This window comes from Passer domesticus, chromosome 14 (genome assembly GCF_036417665.1).
Source record: "Passer domesticus isolate bPasDom1 chromosome 14, bPasDom1.hap1, whole genome shotgun sequence".
NCBI classification, from domain to species: Eukaryota; Metazoa; Chordata; class Aves; order Passeriformes; family Passeridae; genus Passer; species Passer domesticus.
The window spans coordinates 6,285,271-6,305,747 of record NC_087487.1 but is presented as its reverse complement, the minus strand read 5'-3'; the positions used below and the strand labels follow the sequence as shown (position 1 = coordinate 6,305,747).

Sequence of the window (20,477 nt, the reverse complement as noted above, 5' to 3'; positions counted from 1 at the left end):
ACAGGAAGATTCTATGAAGAAGACATCAATGATACAAAGACAAGTGTGCAGTGTCTCTTTTTGGTGAAGATACTTCCTGAATTCTCTATGCTCCTCCAGGCAAAGAATATGCTTTCCTTTTATTATCATTCCTGTGCAAAGTTAAATCAATTTCATGATGGGTGGTTGTATGCAAATAGTGTTCTCTTTCAATATAAACAGGAAAAGATGTGTCAAACCAAGTACAGATACAGGAAATCATGACAGACTTACTGTGCTCCATTCTGTATGAAACCACTTAGATCCACATGGTTTGAGGTAGCAGGATTGCTGGCTGGGAGGTTTTTCCAAATATGAACATTCATAGGGGTTCAAAACATCAAAATTACCTTCAGTTTTCCTAACACAAATGACTTCTCTCTGCTGAGTTCCACTACCACATTCAGTAGAGCACTGTATCAGGGAACAAAAAAAAAAGTGGGAAAATCTGTTATTCTCCTCATGTCCTTCAACTTGTTTACAAAGTAACATTTCTCCACATCACATGCTACCATGGACTCAAAAAATATTTCTAATTATCTTCATGAAGAAGGTATATGACTCTAAGTGTACTTCTGGAAAAATCTCCAAGAGTAGTTTTACCTGTAGCTACAAAAAGAAACTGGTATTTATTTTCCCAATAAACAGAGAAGCACAACTCACTTTCCCCATAAGCAGTGTTACTGTTTCTTGCTGAAGCAGGATCCTGTGTGCTGCACTGAACTTTGGAGGGTTATAAGGTTAGAGCACAGTTTTGCAGCTTTACAAAGCCTCACATTCTGTGCTGTTTTTAGAAAATGCCTTGATCTGCCAGGGTGTTATTTTCATGCTTGCAAGTATCTATGTGATGTAGTGTTGGTCTGAAAAGCCAATTTGACTCACTTGGATTCCTACTGCCCATTTAAAGGTTAAGTACACACACAATACTGTTTCTGGCACTTGTAAAAAGGTTTTTAGAAGATGATTACAGCAACATATTGGTTTCTAGGTTGCATAAAGGACTACGATTTTCAGAAGGCTTTCTCCAGCCTAAACCAACAAAATGTTCCTAACACTGGGGATTTTCTTTGTATTTTTGGTAGAATTTACAATCCCTTTACCAGTTCCCACAAAACTCTTGAGCTGAATGAAGAACCTTAAGATAAATGCACCTGAATAAATTCTACAGGAAGTACAGTAGATGCATGTTCTTTAACACAAAACATCTCTTTCCATGATTCCTCCTAAAGGCACCATCTGAACACCCCACCTTAGCTCTGGCAGAGGAAGGCCAGCCCTCAGTGCTCCCTCCTGCTCTGCCTTACCAAGTGCTCTCATTTTGCTATTAAAAACCACATAAACCAGCCAGGACTTGGCCAGTAGAATTGATGTTGTCAGACACAGCTTTCAGATCAGTAAAGACTTTGATTGTGTGCATCAAACAATTCAATTCCATGCAAATAAAAAAGGTGAATTAAAAGAATAGTCAGGATGCTCTGAACACCTTTCCAGCACAGCAAAAACGGGTACAGAGTCCCTATTCACTGTCTGGAGCAGTCTGAGTAACAAGGCCTGGATTTCAGTTATATTAGAACTGCAGATAAAGATTTTTTAAAATCTGAATTTGTTATTATTGTTATAAATATTCTTATACACAGTTGTTATTACTTGCACTTGAAAGTATTAGCACAGTGCTAGCCCTGTAATCTCCCCCTCAGCTGTAGCAGTTTAACTTGCAGCTCCTTATCTCCTGGAAGGACTGTGGGATCTGCAGTGCAGTGAGTTAACAGCACAGCTCCACCAAGTGCTGGCACCAGCAGTCCCAAAGGCGCTCCAGGCAATGCCAGAGCCCACACAAAGGGACACAAATGCCTGGGCATGAGTTAACAGCTTCTGAAATGCCTTTGTACCTGACAGAAAATATTCATTGGGAACAAGGACTACTAGGTGTGGGAAAAATTTACTTTGAGGAAAGAGCACCAGTATAGAGGCCACTAACCAAAATTTGCTCTTTTGTCTATTGGAATGGCTTTCAGTACAACAATACCAAAGCTAACTTTTGGATTTAGGCATTGATTTTTGCCTTGTTTATCTTTTGGAAATGTCATATGCATAGGTATGCATCTCCCTGCATGTATGCATGATCACAAAGGCTCTACTTTAAGAATTGCAAATCCGTTGCTTTAATGGTTACCTGAACATGCTCAGCATAATTCTGTCACAATTCTTTTCAATAAATATGTTGGGCCAGTAGGTGAAAAGCAAAAAATAAAGATAGAGAAGAACAATTTTTTTCTTTTCATCAAAGTAAAATAACTCAGCAGATGCTGAGAAGTACTGAACATCAGCTCAGTAAAATTCAGGGAAAAATACCAAATAGTACTCTACAGAGAAATACTCTTGATAGCAAGTAGACATATTTGGTATCTAGAGTATTTAGATACTCTAAAATACCAAAAAATTCCTCGAGAGACATGAAGAAACACCTTATGGCACACACCTTCATTGCATCAAAACACAAATTTAAAAGTAAAACCCCAGCAGAAAAGCAACAGCAATGTCAGATTTGTGCCTGGCTTACCTGTGTCCAGCCCCCAGCAAACCACTCCACCTTGCCAGCGCAGGGCCCGTTGTTGCAGGGCGTTGTCTCCGAGGGTCTGTTGTTGCCACAGCCCTCCAGAGGCAAGCTGCTGACGTGGTTGGTCATGCAGACCACGGCGCGCGTGCGGATCCCGTCCCCGCACTCCGCGGAGCACTACGAGAGACACGACACGGTCACCCCGAGCCCTCCTCACTGACAGGTGACAGCCATGCAAGTTTAGTTATTCATGCAAAGTCAAGGATTTTTACTTGTAATTCAGCTGTAGCAAATTGTCTTACAGTTCCGTACTTCTAAAAATACTACAAATACTACCTGTCTTGACCGTCAGAAATGAAAGGATATCTAAGAAAGAAATCTCTTGGTTTACAGCTTTTTGTTAGCTTTGTTCCTTTCCTTTCTTCTTCCTGTCCATAAATTCTTCCAGTTTTCATTTTATTCATCTTTTTTTCACACTAATTAGTAGCTCTGAGAATGGGTAATTTCAATAAAAGGCTTTTCAGACAGCAGTCCTATTTCAGCCTTTGTTTTGCTCTCCAGGTTTCTCCTCCAAACATTCAGGCTGTCAGCCAGGTGGATCTTGCACTGGCTGAAAGGACAAGGTTAGGAACACTCTGAGGGCTGTGGCACTGGGAGCAAAGTGACTGCACAGCACATCCTGGAACTCTTCCATATAACAAACTGTCAGAGTGTGACAGCACAGTGATGTAGAAAAATATAAATTATTTTGACAGGTTATTTCAAAAGATTCAGGTTAAGTCCTCAGTAAATGACTGTAACTACCACGAGTTATTGCCCAGCCTGTTTCAACTGAAAGTTTTAAATTAGTTTTAGGAGAGGTGGCCATAGAAGCCTATATCTATTCAATGTTGCTTTTTAATGATATGACTTTCCAATAACTAATGTTCACTGTTCTGAAAGTTACACTGCTAAATTCTGAAAGCTCTTACTAAACAGTGATATACAGATTCTTATATCACCTACTCAGAGATTTGTAATTCACAAATCACTGGATAAATTCCATTTATGCCCTTAGAGTTTGCTCTTTTATCTACTGAAGCAAGAAAGTCTCTGGCATTTCACTGCCCCAAGCAGCATCAAACTATTGACATTTGAAAAACAGAAACATACCCAGGAAATAAAGTCTTGTGTTTGACTGTTCCTTTTTTGCTTAATTATTTCTTGATCTTCCCTTTTGTTTTCTGTTAAAATGCATTTAGCATTCTGTGTATAGACCATTAACAAAGAAGAAAAACCTATGCGCAGCTCACTCAAAGATATGGATACAATGGAATTTAAACAAAGCAATTATATTTCACATGCAAAGAAACCCACAAATAAATACGTAATATATGACAGAAAAAGATGCATTTGATGGCTATTTCAGATTTTATTTTTAACGTACAATGTAATTAGGAGAAACTGTGTATTACTTCCACAGTGAGCAACACATTCCTTGTGAATGAATATAGTTCTGCATTAGAACATTTTTAAAATTTTATTGACTAAGAATGAGTGAAAAAACTGGTAATGAGACCCAAAGTTGACCATTAACTTGATTTAGCTGCCTTTGGTAACAGTGTCAGGGTTCACTTCCAATAGTTCAGCTGCAAAACAGCAGATGCCATGACAACACCACTATCAACAACAAGAGCAACCAACACAGCCACTCATCCTCTTGAGAGAGCCCAGTGAGTGAAAATGCCACTGGTAGCAAACTGCTCTTTACTCACTTGCAGGGAGGAACACTGGTTACTTGTGTGAAACATGTAGTCATGTTACACTTATTTCACTGATACAGAATAGAAAACCACTTTTCCTATCAGCAAGTTGATTTCTTTCACAAGATGTTCAAATAGAACAGCAAAGCTTTACTGAAATGGAATACCTAGAGAACTAAAGAAGTGATTCATCTCTTTAGAAGCAATTTTTCTAACAAAGTACAATTTTGGAAAAACTAGAAATTCAGGTTTCTTCCTCCATCTGCAAGATGAAGTAATTAAGCATCTCTTAAATTATGCCTAGAAGTAACATAGTGAACCTTTCTTTTGTTGGTGGTGCACAACAAAATTTTCCACCTTCAAGCAGATATGTAAAAAAAATTCACCTCCTCAGCAAACCAATTTCATCATTAAGGAGGCCTTTTCAAGGTAAACTGGTAAAATCTTGAAAATACAAGAATAATGTAAATTGTGCTAGTAGTGAACATTTTCCTGTTCTCATAAACTGCAACTAAACTACACCCATTTCACACAGGCCACTCACAGGTGAGCTGAGCCCCACACCGTGGCTCCCACTCAAACCTACAGAAATCAATTCTGTGGCTGTTCCCATTCCAAGTATGCCCAGTTACATTAAGCAGAGAGAACTTATGCATATGCTCTGCAAATACTTTTCTTATTGATAACCAATTTTCATTTGACAATCTAGTTTGCTTTTCTGCTTTTCAAACGAGAGCTGGGAACAAATTTAGTCTGTAAAGTCATCCAGAAAATCTCCCTAGTCTTATGTTTTAAATGATTATGTTATGAACTAGGCTTGCATATCAAATAACAGAGGAAATACCAAATGGGAAGGTATAGGGTTGTTCCACTCTCTGCTGCAAGATTTTACTACAGATTAACTACCCTCTAAGGATTTACAAAGCAAACTCAAACCTGAATGTTTCACATTATGCATTTGTTTTTTCATGTTTTTATCTCCTTTTCAGCAAAAAATCTTCTCTGTGAAAATCATGGACTTCTAAGGTCCAAGGCAGGGTGTAGGGAGTTGGATAACAAATCTTTTCCCCTTGTTTTTCACAATTGACACACCCATTACTTTCAATTTGGTGCCATTGATTTGTTGCATTAATACATAGTAACTGCCATAACCTAACATTGTGAAACATGAGGAACTTTCACAAGCTGCAACTTTATTCTGGTCCTATTATTAAAGATATTTTGTTTCACAGTCTTGTTTTAATTGGCACAAATTCCTCAGAAACCTCCGTCTGTGTTTTAAGGAGTCTGCCATTTTTCCTCTTCCTGAGGTCCTTCCCTCATGAGTTCAATTTCAGAAGCTTTCCATACCCATTAAAAACTAAAAATAAAACCCCTCATTCAGGGCTCTGATACTTGTCGGAAAGCAACTGAGCAGCAGTCCAGGAAAATAAGGCAAGTTCCTGCAAACTTGGAAAACTGTAAGTGGAAGCCTGAATTTTTGTCACAGCTACAGACAAGGGTAGAGCAAAAAAATCCCTCTCAGCAGAGCCAGCTCCCCTTCACTAACGTGCCAGCCCTACCCATTACACTCAAGTGGGGCAGCAGAGCACAGGAGAGTGGCAGCAGGAATTCCCCTGGGCCTCCCAAGAGCTTTCACACAGGCCTCAGCATCACTGCTAGCCTAAATTAAATTTTTAAATAACAACTGAGTTTGAGTAAAACACCCCCATTTGTGCAGGATTTCTGTCTACCACACTTTTAACCTTCATCACATTAATTATCTCCCACAAGATAGTACAGACTTTTACAGTCATCTGCCTGATGTTACTGCAAAAAAAAAATCTGTTTCAAATACAGTTATAAAACTCCTTAGCATTATTTGACCTACTCTGAGAAAATCCATTTCAGAAGGGATTTTAGACAGATTATGTAACCTTTGTTTTTCCAATAATACACTCAGAAGTGAGTTACATATTTATACATAAAGTATGCAAACCTTCTATTTCCATATAAATCCCACATGAAAGCAATGAAAAAGAGTATTTTATCTTGTTTTTATTTTATACTAAAACAAATAAAGAGTGATAATAAAAAATAACTAACTCTTGCACAAGCTTAATGATGATTTTTCTTTTTTTTTTCCCCCAAGATCTTAAATGAAGTATCCAGATTTAAATAAAAAGCAGTGAAAGAAGAGTGTAAGCTACAATATTCATTGGTAGTTCCAGATTTCACTGGTCAACCACACTTGAACTTTTTAGGCAATGTTTAGATTTGAGAGGAACAATGCAATGATTTTTATGAAGTTCTCCTTTTACTACAATTCTCCTGCAGGAGATTATTACAGAAGCATTGCTGTTGCTCCTTTTAATGAAGAGTGAAATCCAGAGCATGTGTTTGGTTTGTTTTGATTATGTTCCCTGATGTGCTGCATTTTTTCTTTCTTCCCAAGATTTTATTTTGGCCGCAGAATCTCATTAACATCTAAGAATTGTTTGTATTTTGGCTTCTTTTCTAAGTAGGCTCTAAACATAAAATGAGAAACAAATGAACAGAGGAGATGGCAATGAGGAATAAACAAAAATGCAGGAGGGAAATGCTCCAGTTAGTTGGAAGGAAACACTGGTGAGTCTCCCATTGCTGTAAATCAGGAGAATGCAGTTTCCCGCTCCTGACCCATAGGAGAAATAAACTTTCCAGCAATTAGAGCTGTCAAAGAATCAGTCATGTGAAATGTTTGCAAGAATCTCATCTGCTCCCATCAATCCCATTTTGTTGCTAAGTTCAGTAAGGTTCACCAGATTTACTCTACTGATTAATGGATGCTGTTTGGTGGAACTCTGCTGCTTTAATGCAGGCTGACAACTTTAGAGAATTATGAGACAGGAAGCAATCTTTCTACAAATGCACATAAAAATATCACAAAGGTTTGTCCAGACTCTCTACAGGCAAAGGAGGTTAAAGACCATACAGAAGTCAATGCCATGAAATTTAAGTTAATTGTCTTATTTATGCTCAAGATAGAGCAATAAATGCAAAGACAGGCACAGACAAAGTAAGACCAACTAGTCTCACTCTGCTACTACAGACTTCTAACCTGTAATCTTTTCCACTGAAGTGGGTAAAAATTTCTGCTTCTCTCAAGACTGAGCCTGGGAGTATCAATAGATGGTGTTTAGACCTACTTCTCATACAAGGAACAAGAGTATATGCTTTTCAGAAAATAAGTGTTTGTTTCCCAAGAACGAATTGCTTTCCCTCCTTCCCCTCCAGAGCACACATGGTGGCCACACACCTCGTGTGTGTAACACACACTCCATGGTCTCTGATACCTGTTTATCAAAACACCACAAATCAAGAACTGCATTGTCTTAGGAACATGAAGGGGTTTTTAATTACATATATAAAAATCCAGTGTGTGCAGAAACCAACACCAAGGAGGTCAATGCCATGGGGCGAAACAGGTGGCCCATAAAATACATAAATACATTGTGGGAAAGCAAGACTGGAGAACATGGCAAGAAGGCAGCCAAGTGTTATTTACTGGGTAAAGCAACATAGAGGCCACCCCTGGGAAGGAAACACAACTCCTACACACAAATTTGTATATGCTCTACAGATTTTTTAATGCATATATGTAATATTGCTGAAGTCACATTTAGGGAAAATTAATGATGCAATAATCTAATTCAGAACCAGAGAAACTATTAATGGTAATACAGGTAACTAGCGTGATTTCTGCATCAACTAAAATTTGCATGGTCTCAGTAGAATAAGAAAACACAACATTTTTTCACCATTCTTAAATTAGACCATGTTCTTTTCTTAAAACAGTGTTAAAGAATACCCATGTCAAATTCTGCACAAATATCAAATCCTGAAATTGAACATCTGCTGCCAGCAAAGACAATGGTCATTTTTATGTTGCTGTGTTTTTTTCTTGATGTTTTGCAAGTTAAGCAAGGCTGTATTGTAATGGCCCATGCATCCCATCAATCCAGACAGGGAAGTCTGATCTATCCCTTGCTGAAAGAGGAAGTATGTGCCTAACCAATCTCTGACAGGCTTCTGGAAATCTCTACTTGCTGCATGTGCAACTGTACACATGAAGTGTTTGCAAAGTGGGCTCAGAAAAGGCCTTCTCTTCCAGCTGTAACTAAGTTTGAACTCAACCATTTCAAAGTTCCAAAAGTTATGATAAGTTCTTTTACCTCTTATTTCTAGGCATGGCTGAAATGTCAAAATACAATGGGAAAGACTGTTCTGTGGTATTTCCAGCTGGGACTTGAAGTAGGCATGTAATAAATCTCACAAAGAAGGTCTGTTCTTGTGAGATTTCCACCACAGTTTTGCAGACTCAAGAGGTTTGAACAAGCTTTTTTAAAGCATTTGAACTTTTGGCTGCTTATCTGAACCATTTGTGGCTGCCCATCGCTGATCTATGCTTATTGCTGAAGTGTGGCTTGGCTTAAAATACTTTTTAAGGAATTGTTTGGGAAATGACACATGCAAAGCCCATACACCTGGGAATGACCATTTCTATTCCATGACAGAATTCTTCTCTTGTTTTTCAACAGAAACCACACTCCTCTACAAAAAAAGAGACACTTTTACTCCTAAGATGCAGCCCTTTCAAGGCACAAGAAGACAGCTAGTGGCCAACAGCCTGACCTTGCAAAGGTTCACTGCTGCTGTATTTACTGCCTGCCCCTCAGTGTCTCAACACCCGAGTTATGAGGTATGTGTGAATCTTAGGAGATCCTGCATGTTTCACCTCAAATTTACTTTTTTCCTGAAATAAGCTGTTTCTTACATCCTCTTTGTGAATCAAACTCCAAACCCACTCCTGGCAGAAGTGATGGTGAATAATGCCAACTACAGTAGCAAGCATTTGGAAGAAATTAATCTGTACACTTATATAAACTGAGAAGGTAACAAAATCCATTCTTTACTCTCCAGCCCTAAAAAGTCTGTGGTAAAAAAAAAACCTCCAACATTTTCCACATTACCTGCTTCACTTCTACGTCTCATTTAACATGTATAAATAAGCATAATAACATTCTACAGTTATAACCTTCAGCTCAAAAGCTGCTTTTAATTCTACAGAGGACTAAATATCAGTGTAAAATAATCAAGAGGATGGTGCTAGAGTTTTCACTGCAATGTCTGTGCTTTATGTGGTGGAACTGCACTGGATGATAGCAGCTGGGCAAAATGATGTGTTTGAGGGTCTAATGGATTTAACAGCACTGTACAAAGAACAGATCTATGAGAAAAAGAAAGGCAGAAAAAAATACAACTGCCATTTCCCTATAGCAAAATCTTTGCCCTTTGCAGCAATACCTTTGCTTCTCCTGGTATTATTCTGTCCATACTATGCAGGAACATATACCAGAAAATAAAGTCACAATGACACGGATTTAGTAGTCTATATTTTTGTTTTCTTTATAAAATCTATTTGAGTTGTCTGAGGGCTTAAAATTTTTGCAGACCTTGTAACAAGAGTCTGATCAGCCTTTTAAAGTTCTGCGACCTATCAGGTACCTGCCCTACTTGTGAAGTTCCTGCTCCATCTCAGTATCTAAACCCTGTGCAAAATCTTCTGAGTACCCAAACTAATGCACAGCCTGTGAGCCTGACATTCCTGGCTTTCAGAGGTACTATCACAAAGTGATCTAAACAATGAAATAATGAAGTTATGAATGCAATCTTACAGCTTCACTGATAAATTATGTTGTCTGTCAAAGCAAAGGGAGATGCAACCAGGATTTTACAGACTAAAGGCTGAATGTGTCTACAGATGAAATTGATATGCAAGCATCCACAAGAGGGACCAAAATATCTTTTCATGGGCTTTTCTTAGCCCATGTTTGTAAGCCTCTTAATGAAAGCATATAAATACCACCACTGAACAACAATTCTGAGCCCAATCACGAAACAAGTTAAATCACCACTGGTTTTACTGCTTTCTGACTCATTGGAAGAAAATTAACCCCAACATCCACATTCATAAAATACAAGAGCCTGAATCAAGCCTGCCTGAGTTTATGAAGTTGATCTCCTCTTTTCACACCTATGAGATAATTGGTTTATGGACTGAACTTAAACCCAGACATCAGGCCTTAAATCTACATCCCTTAAAAAAACAGTGGGGAAACTTTTAAAAGTTTGAATCTCGAGACTCAGCACTAAGCAAGAAGAATAATAAATCTCAGCACACTCAATATTTTGGAAAGTTCAGACTAGAGCCAATTCTAAGTCTGGACATTTGGCCATGTATGCACAGGCTTGCCCTTTCTATGCTCGTATCTTAACACAAACTCAAGAAGCCCTTGGGATCACTATTTTTTTGTTTGCTTTTGCCTGTTTAAAAGACCAAGAATAAACATGGAAAATAAGATTACTCCTTTTATGGCTGTACAGATGTGTATTTTTAAAATTCTGATGCTCTTGTTTTAGAAGGTTTGGCAGGATAAAGATACTGAGAAGCCTTACCCTGTCACTCCATTCTGTAAGGAACCAGCTCTTGGCACAGGGGCCCATGTCACAGTTCTCGATGTCATTTGGCCGCAGCTTCATGTTACATTCCTCATCATCAACAACGTCCCCAAGGTTGCTGACACACTTCACATCTCGAGTCCTCTGCCCCACTCCACAAGGCACTGAACACTGTGACAAAAGGGAGGTTGCATCAGGACTTTTTGCAAGGATTGCAGTGCTTTACTATGGAGCTGAGACCATACAGTTCATTCATTCATTCCTGCTAAGACATCTTTCTGGTTAGGAAACCAATGGTCGTAGTGAAGCAGGGATTTATTAAACTAAGATTTGCTTATTTCCAAGGTTTTTAATATTCCACTTTGTTTTAAACAAAAGCGATGTTTGATTAGTGACACCTGAAAGCAAATTTCTATTCTTTCTGAAGTATTCTACCCCAAATGAATGGATCCTACTTACTGAGGTCCACTCTGTCCTGATCTGCCACTCGCTGCAGATCTTGAGCTGGCAGGTGCTGGTGGTGTCGGGCTTCTCCAGGTGCTGGCAGCGGTACTGCTGCACTGTCAGCGTGCGGTTGGCGTAGATCTGCCGGCACAGGATCTGCCGGTGCTGCATTCCCAGCCCGCAGGTTTTGCTGCACTCAGACCACTCTCCTATATCCCAGCTGAAGTGAAAAAAAAAAAAAAGATATTTTTGTTCCACAAAGAATTCTCTAACACTGATCATCACAGAACTGGAATGACATGATTCTTATGCTGGTCCAGAATCCCACAAAATCCCACTTCAGTGCCTGTGTGTGCAGCGATCCCTTAGGAGGCACCATCACACACTTGTCTACACCGGCTTCCTGCAGAGGCTGGTAATTATGAGCATGGATACAGACTGCACAATTCATGGTCTCAAGACGTATTACAAACATTCCTTAAGCCTGTAACAGTTGCTTGGTTTTTAAAAGAATCTGTCTATAATATATATTACTGCTCTGATGACACTTCCCGAAAGTTTTAAAGTGTGCTGCATAAAATTTTTCGGCAGCAAAGGCTCTAAAAAAGACAACAACACAAAAACCATGAAATGCATCCAGGCATTCATTCATCAGTAAAACTGAAATAGTAAATGATAAGCAATGAGCAAATAGAATTAACTTTAGAGACTGAAAAAAAATCTCTAAACAGATCCTTCTCCAAAAGAACGATCCAAAATTTCACTGTATTTATTTAGTCACCTTTATATAAATATGTAATTTTCAATTTTTTCTTCACAAACATGAAGACAGGCACACACCTAAAGGAAAGTATCTGAACTGTTGACACATTTTATTTCAGAACTCTTCTGGACAGCAAGCAAAATCTCTGCATTTAAATATTTACATTTCTTTGTTTATACTCTTGATATTATCCTGAATGGCTATGAGTCGTTAGAATGAAAAAGGTGAGGAAAATGCTTTTGATGAGAGAAGCCATCTCCAGGTAAATGACTTCAGAAGTTCCTGAGTATCTAACATGCCCTAGGAAATTGCTCATCAGAGACATCTCTGAGCCTGCAAGGGCACTTACACCATTAGAAACTTCCCTGGGATAAGGAACGACCACTTGCTGCTCAGAAGAGAACTGAAGAGTTTAACCACAAAAGAGATGGAAAACTGACCTAAAATGAAGTTGCTCTAATGGCAACTGGGTTTAACCCTTTTCTCTTCTTGAGATACACCTTGGATGAACTGTCCTTTTGGTTGTTTTTTAAATTTTTGTTTATATTTTTAATTTTTCAGTGTTTCAAACAAGTGCTCAGCCAATGGCAATTCACAGCCCCCTGACTTTGTGTGATTCAGAAGGAAACCACACCTGAGTGTGCTGGAAACAAGGACCACCACCTCAGGACCCAGTCTTGGAGCCAAAGAACAGGGAAGAGAGGGGAATGTACAAGGGGGCTGTTGTGAGCACATCTCATCTTTAAATAATGGAAGTATGGCCACTACAGCACACTGATCTCATGTGGAGTGACAGAACCTGCAGAGCCTCTTCTTTGTACAGGAATAGCAGAAGCCTCTCACTGGAAAAAAGTGCACCCACAGAGACCACAAAGAGAGTGTCTGCCTGAACAATCACACACATTTTGAGAAACTGCTATACCTACTAGTTTCCAGGTTCCCTTTTCTCTGCATGCTATTGCCCTCTGTGAAGGGGAAGAAGGTCACCAACAATTATGGAAAAAAATCCACTACAATTTACAGCACAAGTGCATTGTATTTAGAAAGTCAAACTACTTTCCTACTTAGAATAGCCTCCTTGATGTGCAAGATCTCAATGATATTGGCTTATTTCACTTTATTTCTCTGTAAGTTACAGTATCTTACAAAGCAGGGCATGGGAAGAGGTTGCAGGCCTCCTCTTCTGGAATGGGTTTGGTGCTGCTGTCACAGTAACCCTCGGGTACCTCCTCGTGAGTGATTCTGTTGACGCAGTGGAAAATTGGGTACTGTGATCCTGAAATTAAACAGTCAATTAGGTAAGGAATTGCAAAACACTCTGCAGCATTAACAGCAGCACCCAACATTGATGCAGAAAGGAAAAGCGTAACCTGACAACAGAAAATACAGACAAAGGTTTTATCCAAAATTTCCAAAGGCAGGAGCTGACAGGATGCAGTAGCAGTTTCTGCACCGTCCAAATTCCAGCAGATCTATTTGTTCAGTCATCTTAAATGCAAATCTAGGACAAGAGATGGTGGCAGTTCTCATGGGAAGCATTTTCACTTTGTAAAAAGAAAGATAACAGTCTTTTTCTAAGCCAGTTTTATAAACATGCTTTGAAATCTCTGGTTTTCATCAAAACTGTTAATTTAGTCTCCCTTTTCTTTAGGTAACACAAAAATAACTTATTTTCTTTTCTTGTAACTTGGAATTTCCTAAGGTCATTTAACATTGGTGGATCTTAAAAAATAATTAAAATCCATCATCTATATTTCTGCACGGAGAAATAAAGTAGAAGAAAATGGAAAACATAGAGGAAAGAAAAAAGCAGAAAATGTCCTATACTGAATGACGCAAAATGAAAACAAAGCCTTAAATAGTACAGATTTTTTTCCTGATTTTTCCACTCCTTTCTTTGTCAGCCTATATAACCTAGTTTGGCTTGAAATGCCTTAGGGCCATCAGAGTCAGGGGCATCTCTCAGCAAGATCACAAAAAATGTTCATACAGTCTCAACAGTCTCAGGATCCAGCTCTCAAGATCCAGTTTCTTTTGAATTTAACTTAATCAGAACATGCACACATTCTTCATATAATGGGAAAGGAGACACTTATTTCTGGCAGCTCTGTCGCTAAATTTCATGGAGTAAATAGGAGGCTGAAACGAATTTTTTTATTTTAATTTTTTTTCTTAAATCCTACAGTTTTGCTATTTTCATTTTGACTCAGATTTCATTAATACCACTGCCAAGAGTGACCAGATCTCTGCAGAAAGAACCAGATCTCTGCAGAAAGAACAAGAACCATGTGCCAACATTGATAAAAGCCACAGCATACACAACTAAGATTTCTATAATGGAAAGCAAGAATATATTTATCCTGATGTGTTCCTGCAATTGCGCCCTAAATTACCTGATTTAAATACTGAAATTCACCTTGAATATGGGAATTCAGTCACTCAGTAGTTGATACAGACTGATTGCTGCTAGCCAATAATCAGACACAATTATGGATTCTGCCTGCATGACTTGTAGTAAAAGCACAGTGTGCTTAAATGCCAACTAAAATATTTTTCTCCCCAAAAGGGCTGACTTAAGGAAGTCTGAATTTTACTGGTAATATTTTAGCTCCAGTACTTTTGCAGTAATTTCTCCAAGGAGTTTTCTTTTCTTTTTTTTTTTTTTTTAAACTGAGAAGCAGTTTTGATTGCTATCAATATTGCTGGATTTTTTTCAGCTCTGTAGCTATTACATGCACACCCATCTGGCCTTGAACCAAATTTACAAAGTGTCCTCTCAAACTAATTAAGAAGCAAATGTTCTACACGTATATGAACTGGTGACGGTCAGCTGAGCTCCCACACTGGTACATGTTTATTTTAAACCTCTGCAGTTTTATGGTATGGTGGTGGGTGGCTATGCACAGTACAAAAGATTTCATTTTTACCATCACAAAAACTTATTCTTCCAAGTAATTGCTTGTGTTCTGCATTATTGAATCTGTGGTCACTGTGAATGTCTGGCAGCAAAACTTAATCTCTGCAGTACATGCAAGCAGTGTATGCACCACTTCCCAAAAGCTCACCAGGCCCTTTCCATCCCCTTTCCTTCCCACTTCTTCCCTGTTAAAACCCCAGATTTCTGTAGTCACATCAGTGCTGCTCCAGCAACATCCAATGAGTCAAAGATATGTCTGATGAAATGCCTGTGAAACCTTCCCATGAAGATCAGAAAACTTTTGACAAAAACACAAAAAGTGTGGTGGGTGTATCTGACAAAGCTGGAGAGGCAAAAGGGGTAAAGAATGCCAAAGAATGTTGAGGAAAGTAGCTGTGTATCAAGGGCATGGGAGAGAGCAGCTTGCCATAAATGCTGAAATATTTCCTTTCAGAGGCAAATGTCATATTTTTCCTTGTAATTTCTGTGCTTTCCATTTCTAATTTTGCTGGTTTTACTGATTTAAATATAAGCACAGATTATAGTAGTGACGTGATTTTGGTTGTCAGAGAACAGAAAACAGCAGGTCTAACAATGTTTTGTGCACACACAAAGCACTCACCTTTCCCACACGTAGTAGTGCACTCAGTTTTTCCAACCTGTTTCCAGTTGTGTTCCCGGTTTTGTCTTGGTGGTTGCATAGCAGGCACCTGGTTTTCTGGCTGATGAGAAGGAAATCTTCCTGGCTGAATCACTGGAAAAGTTCCAGCTGACTGTCCAGTGAGAATGTCTGTCTCTCTATGCAAATCCTCATCCTCATGACTTGTACTTTCAGGCATTCCTAACTGACCATTCAATGGCTCCCCTGATGACAGACATTAATAGAAAAGTAAAATAATGAGCCTATTAGTCTATGTTATGATTCCCTAATAATTAGAACTGGAGAATCACTAAACTTGGAAGCAGCTTTAATCTGCTATGTAGAGACTGCCTAATAATGACCTGCAAAGATTGTGCTGTTTTAAACTAAGGTAACCAAGACTTAGCCAGCAAGTACATTAAAAACTAAAATCTGAAGAATCTCCAAAGACAACGCAGAGTTAATGCACCCAGTGTCAAAATTTCCCAAAGCACTTTTGTTTTGTTCTGTGCTCTGCATTCTGTGCCTCCCCATGTCACAGCACAGCTGCTCCTCATTATGAACATACCAAACACTCAGAAATTTGTCAAAGCAAGTCACGAACGTTAAAGTGAGGACCAAACTCACTTGAAAAGTTTCTCCTGTCCTTCAGAACTTCCTGGGTGTACACACAGCACACACCCACAGCTCAGGCAGGAGCTGCCCAGATTTTTGCTTGGGAAGAGAACACTGTTCTGTTTGATCCTTTCCAGTTGCAAGAGGAAAGGGGAACTGTGCAGGGTTGTTTTAAATTATCTCAGAAAGAAAAACACTGAAAATAAAGATCATGTTCTATTTCATTTCTGAGACATGGTTACAACACTCATACTCAAAGTAGTAATTTTCCCAGCTAAAACATAATAAACCCTGCCAGTTTTAATTCACTGAAGTTTTACCAAATCAATGGTGAGTTCTCATTCAACATGTAAGGAGAAATTCTGGGCCTCTCCCATATCAATGACAGCATTTACACTAATTCATTGGTAGGAATTTCTCCATTAGCTTATTAAGTAACAAAAAGTGTTTGATAAAAGGAAATGGTGGCATTTTACCTGGCCTCCTGTGAGCAAGCAACTGAGGACTAATGACATTGTCTCCTGGAATGATATATTCATAATGTATACCAGGGTTAGGCTGCTGATGAATCATCTAAAAAGAAAACCAATCATACATTGAGTTCTTCCACTTGTTATGTTATTAATACTTAAATATCAACTTGAACTGATTAGCTACATAACACTATTTATCACTAGTTGGGATAGAAGCAGTGGTTAATGACTGTCTCCAAAAAATGCAAAAAGAAGAAAACACAAGTTACTGTTTGCAAAGAAGAAAATGCAAGTTCCTGTGTTTGCAAATTGAGCTAGCTTTTGATGGCAGAGAAACTGTTTGTCTAAATCTTCTTTGAAAAACCTAAGAGTGCCATGCTTGGGGCCAAGGTGTGCTGTGGGCTGTGCCAGCCACGGCCTCCCCCTCAGCAACAGGAGCAGCAGAGGCTCACACCAGGCCTCAGCAGCAGAAGAGATGGTCCTAAGGTCATCAAAACACTCTCAGAGAGCAGGAACTTGAGAGACGCCTGAGAAAGCAAAAGAAAAGATGAAACAAAGCAGAAAAAACAAAACACCACAACCCCCAACCCTCCACATGCAGCCTACTGCACTTTTAGAGGTTCCCCAGTGGCTCAGGAGACACCTGCAGACAGCACACGTGCATTGCTCTGTGCCATTGCAAAGCCAGCCACTCCTTCCAGCACCTGCAGCTCCCCCAGCACCCCCTGGAGCCCCAACAACCCACCAGCTCCAACTGGGGCTGTCCTGCTGCCCTGCCCAGGAGCACTGCTCAGCAAAGATCAGGGAGCAGATCCCAACGACCCATGGACCCGCTGCAGCAGCTGAAGATCACCCACAGCTCTCCTGCATCCTTCCACACTCATCTTCAACTGCATGAAGATGCCTTACAGCAAACCAGACTTCCATCAACGTGTTCTTTATGAAACATAGGCAGGAACCACAGGTTCCTGGTTTTCTCCTTTAAATGTGAAAATGAAGCTCAGGGTTTTCAGAATGCTGCTGCACAAGCCCACGTGAGCTGACAGGAGCATTACTCTGACAGTCACTGTTACACTGGCTGTGCTTGTTTAAGCAGCTGGGTATAACAGGACCTGAGAAAGATATGACTTTAGGACAGCTTTTATAAACTGTTAGCAGCACACTCCATTCCCAGCTGCATTCTACTGCACTGCTGCTCTGAGCCTGAGCACGCCCACACTACAAATGCAGGGGTGTCCTGAGCTGCTGGTTTCAGCTCTTTAGCTCTGATTATGTCAGTACTGCTACTACTGACATTTATGTTTTAGCCTGAACTCTGTGGGGATTAGTCTGATAGAAGCCTCAGACTATACTCAAAGTACCTTTTAAAACCAAACCAAATCAAATCACAACACAAACAAACAAAAACCCAAAACAACAAACCCACAAGCAAACACAAGAGCTATCTCTGGCTTTTCGATTCTCACCAATGAACCTCATGGTTTCATGGACCTAGAAGTAAAATGTCCTGCTATCCTAATGGCACAGTGACCCAGCAGAGGGCAACTTATGCTTCAAGGCTTCACTAAATTCACATCTATTAATACCAACTAGAGATTTAGACTTCTGTTTTAACTTATGTCAAAATCACTCTTTCCTTGCCAAATATAATAGCTGTTCCTCTAAACGCTGTCCCCCAGAGAGTATTCACTTTTCTGAACCATCTAATAATGCTCTGCTTGCAGTATTTTTTTTGTAAGGTTGGGTCCTTCCAATGTCACTTTCTTATCCAACAAATACACCCTCTTTGTGGTCCTGAGAGAACCAAGAACTGTGAAGTAACTTCAGCAGTAGAGTACACTTCCCCTTCCAGAAGCAGGACCCTGTTCTTCAGACGGTTCCAGGAACAACTTCCCAGTGGTTCCCATGTGATGGTTTTTCCATCATATTTCTCAAAACAACTGAAAGGCATATTTTAGACAGAGCTTAACTGATGAAGTACCTAATTACTATACTGTTCCAGCTTTCCTGCAGGGAAATATCTGAAATGATAGAACAGTTTTGCTTTGACTTAGTGGACCTAAGTCTTTGTAGCAATGTATACTTCACACTTGGACAGAACTCGCATCTCTTTTTCTTGTTACTTATAATCTCCTGTAAATCAGAAAGCTTTTCACTTTATATTTCAGAGTGGAAGAAAGCATGATCTCAGAAAAACAGAACAGAAAGCCAACTGGAGTTCCCATCTGCAAATCTCTTCATTTTTCTACACAGAGCATAAAGATCATGAGTATGGGTGATTGCAGAATTACATGACTCAGGCACTGTAAGATGAAGTTTGAAAAAAGGCATCTGTATCTGCTTGGCTACACACTTCAAACCTGGGAGAGAGGCTGTGCCATACTGAGCATTGATTTTCTTGCATCTAGCACTATTCACCTTTATCTTCTCACAGTATATTAAAAAAGAGACTAAACCATCATTTCATTCTGAATTGTAGTATTCCTCCTATCAACCAGAAACATCTCTGGTGAGTCCTGTCAAATCAGAAGTGGCAATCCACAGCAGCAGCCACAGAGCACAGCTGGTAAAGCTGTGCCCATCATGGCAGCTTCCTTACACTCCCTAAGCCTAAACCAAAACATTACAATATCCAACATCAAAACAAACATCAAACAACATCAAAACTTAGAGCTTTTTTATGATATTACTTCAGAAATATCTGTTTAATCCATTTCCTAACCCATTTCTCTCTGGGTCATTACATACCAGGCATTAATTGGCTGAAAATAAAAACTCAGGGCCAAGCCTCAACTTGCAAACCCCTTAACCTCACAAAAACACAAACATCTGAAAAACAGAGAGTCTGTCTTGCACAGTTTAGGAGCCCAATTGTTTATTTTTCCAGGTTTTTTCCTGTCACTCATTACAATCAATTGGAAAAGAAGTTTGGATCAGTTGGATGGATGATCTTCGAGGTATTTTTCAACCTTAATGATTTTAGCGTTAGCATAATTATTACATTGATTTATTAGACACCATATAGCAGATGGGGAATAACTTTGCCAACATCTAACTTTTCCCAGCTTAGTAATCAGGGTAGTTACTATTAATTTTTCTATGAAATTATCTAGCACATTCACTTTTCTACCTCGCATTGCACTCAAGGACACAAAAGCCTGTATGAAAGAGTCATATATTCAGTTACTCAATTTTTTTCAAGAAATGAATTTTACTGTGTGGGAGTGTATAATCTCAGAACGCACCATTTATCTTGGAAGAAGTTGTAATCAATTCCAGTTATGTTTTTTATTTCAGTATGATGAACTAAAAAGCCATCCCATCTGAAGTAAAAAGCTTTCTCAATATTTCTCCCTCTTAGACACAATTTGTCTTCTGTCTTCCTTTCTCAAATAGCCATTATCTATGGTCTCCCCTCACAGCTTCATATCCTACAGTCTACAGGTTTATGGACTTGTTTCTTTTAAAGGAAACTGAGATGGTGAGAGGCCTTGTCTCTCTTAACTATTTGCTTCTTCACTGTAGAATTAAACTATACCAAATTTGTTTCAATAGGAAAGCATCCAGGAAAAAAATCCAGTTCACAAAAGAAATGCCTTGAACATTTGTATGCCTTGTTTCTACTTTACTGAGCAAGTTCAGTTGGTTAAGTCTGATAGAAAAAGGCTTGATGTAGATTTGCCATGATCTAGCAAAATGGATACCCCAGAAAACAAATGTAAAATATCAAAACGAACATTTCAAAATTAAAGCAACAAAGCGTTGGTACTGAACACCATTCTAGTGTTGCATGTTAACAATGAACCGAACAATTTCTTTTCCATCAGG

General features: G+C 39.1%; 1 protein-coding gene across 4 annotated transcripts in view; it reads right to left on the bottom strand.

The window, feature by feature from the left end:
* The window catches only part of THSD4 (thrombospondin type 1 domain containing 4), a 272,344-nt gene that overhangs the window by 8,451 nt on the left and 243,416 nt on the right, over positions 1-20,477 (bottom strand). For all 4 annotated transcript variants that reach the window (XM_064389270.1, XM_064389267.1, XM_064389268.1 and 1 more), the window contains 7 exons: positions 16,653-16,749; positions 15,544-15,786; positions 13,151-13,280; positions 11,257-11,461; positions 10,795-10,968; positions 2,579-2,752; positions 253-432 (listed from right to left, as the gene is read on the bottom strand). In XM_064389270.1, the coding sequence (XP_064245340.1) occupies positions 253-432; positions 2,579-2,752; positions 10,795-10,968; positions 11,257-11,461; positions 13,151-13,280; positions 15,544-15,786; positions 16,653-16,749 (1,203 nt within the window). The remainder of the gene's footprint in view (positions 1-252; positions 433-2,578; positions 2,753-10,794; positions 10,969-11,256; positions 11,462-13,150; positions 13,281-15,543; positions 15,787-16,652; positions 16,750-20,477) is intronic.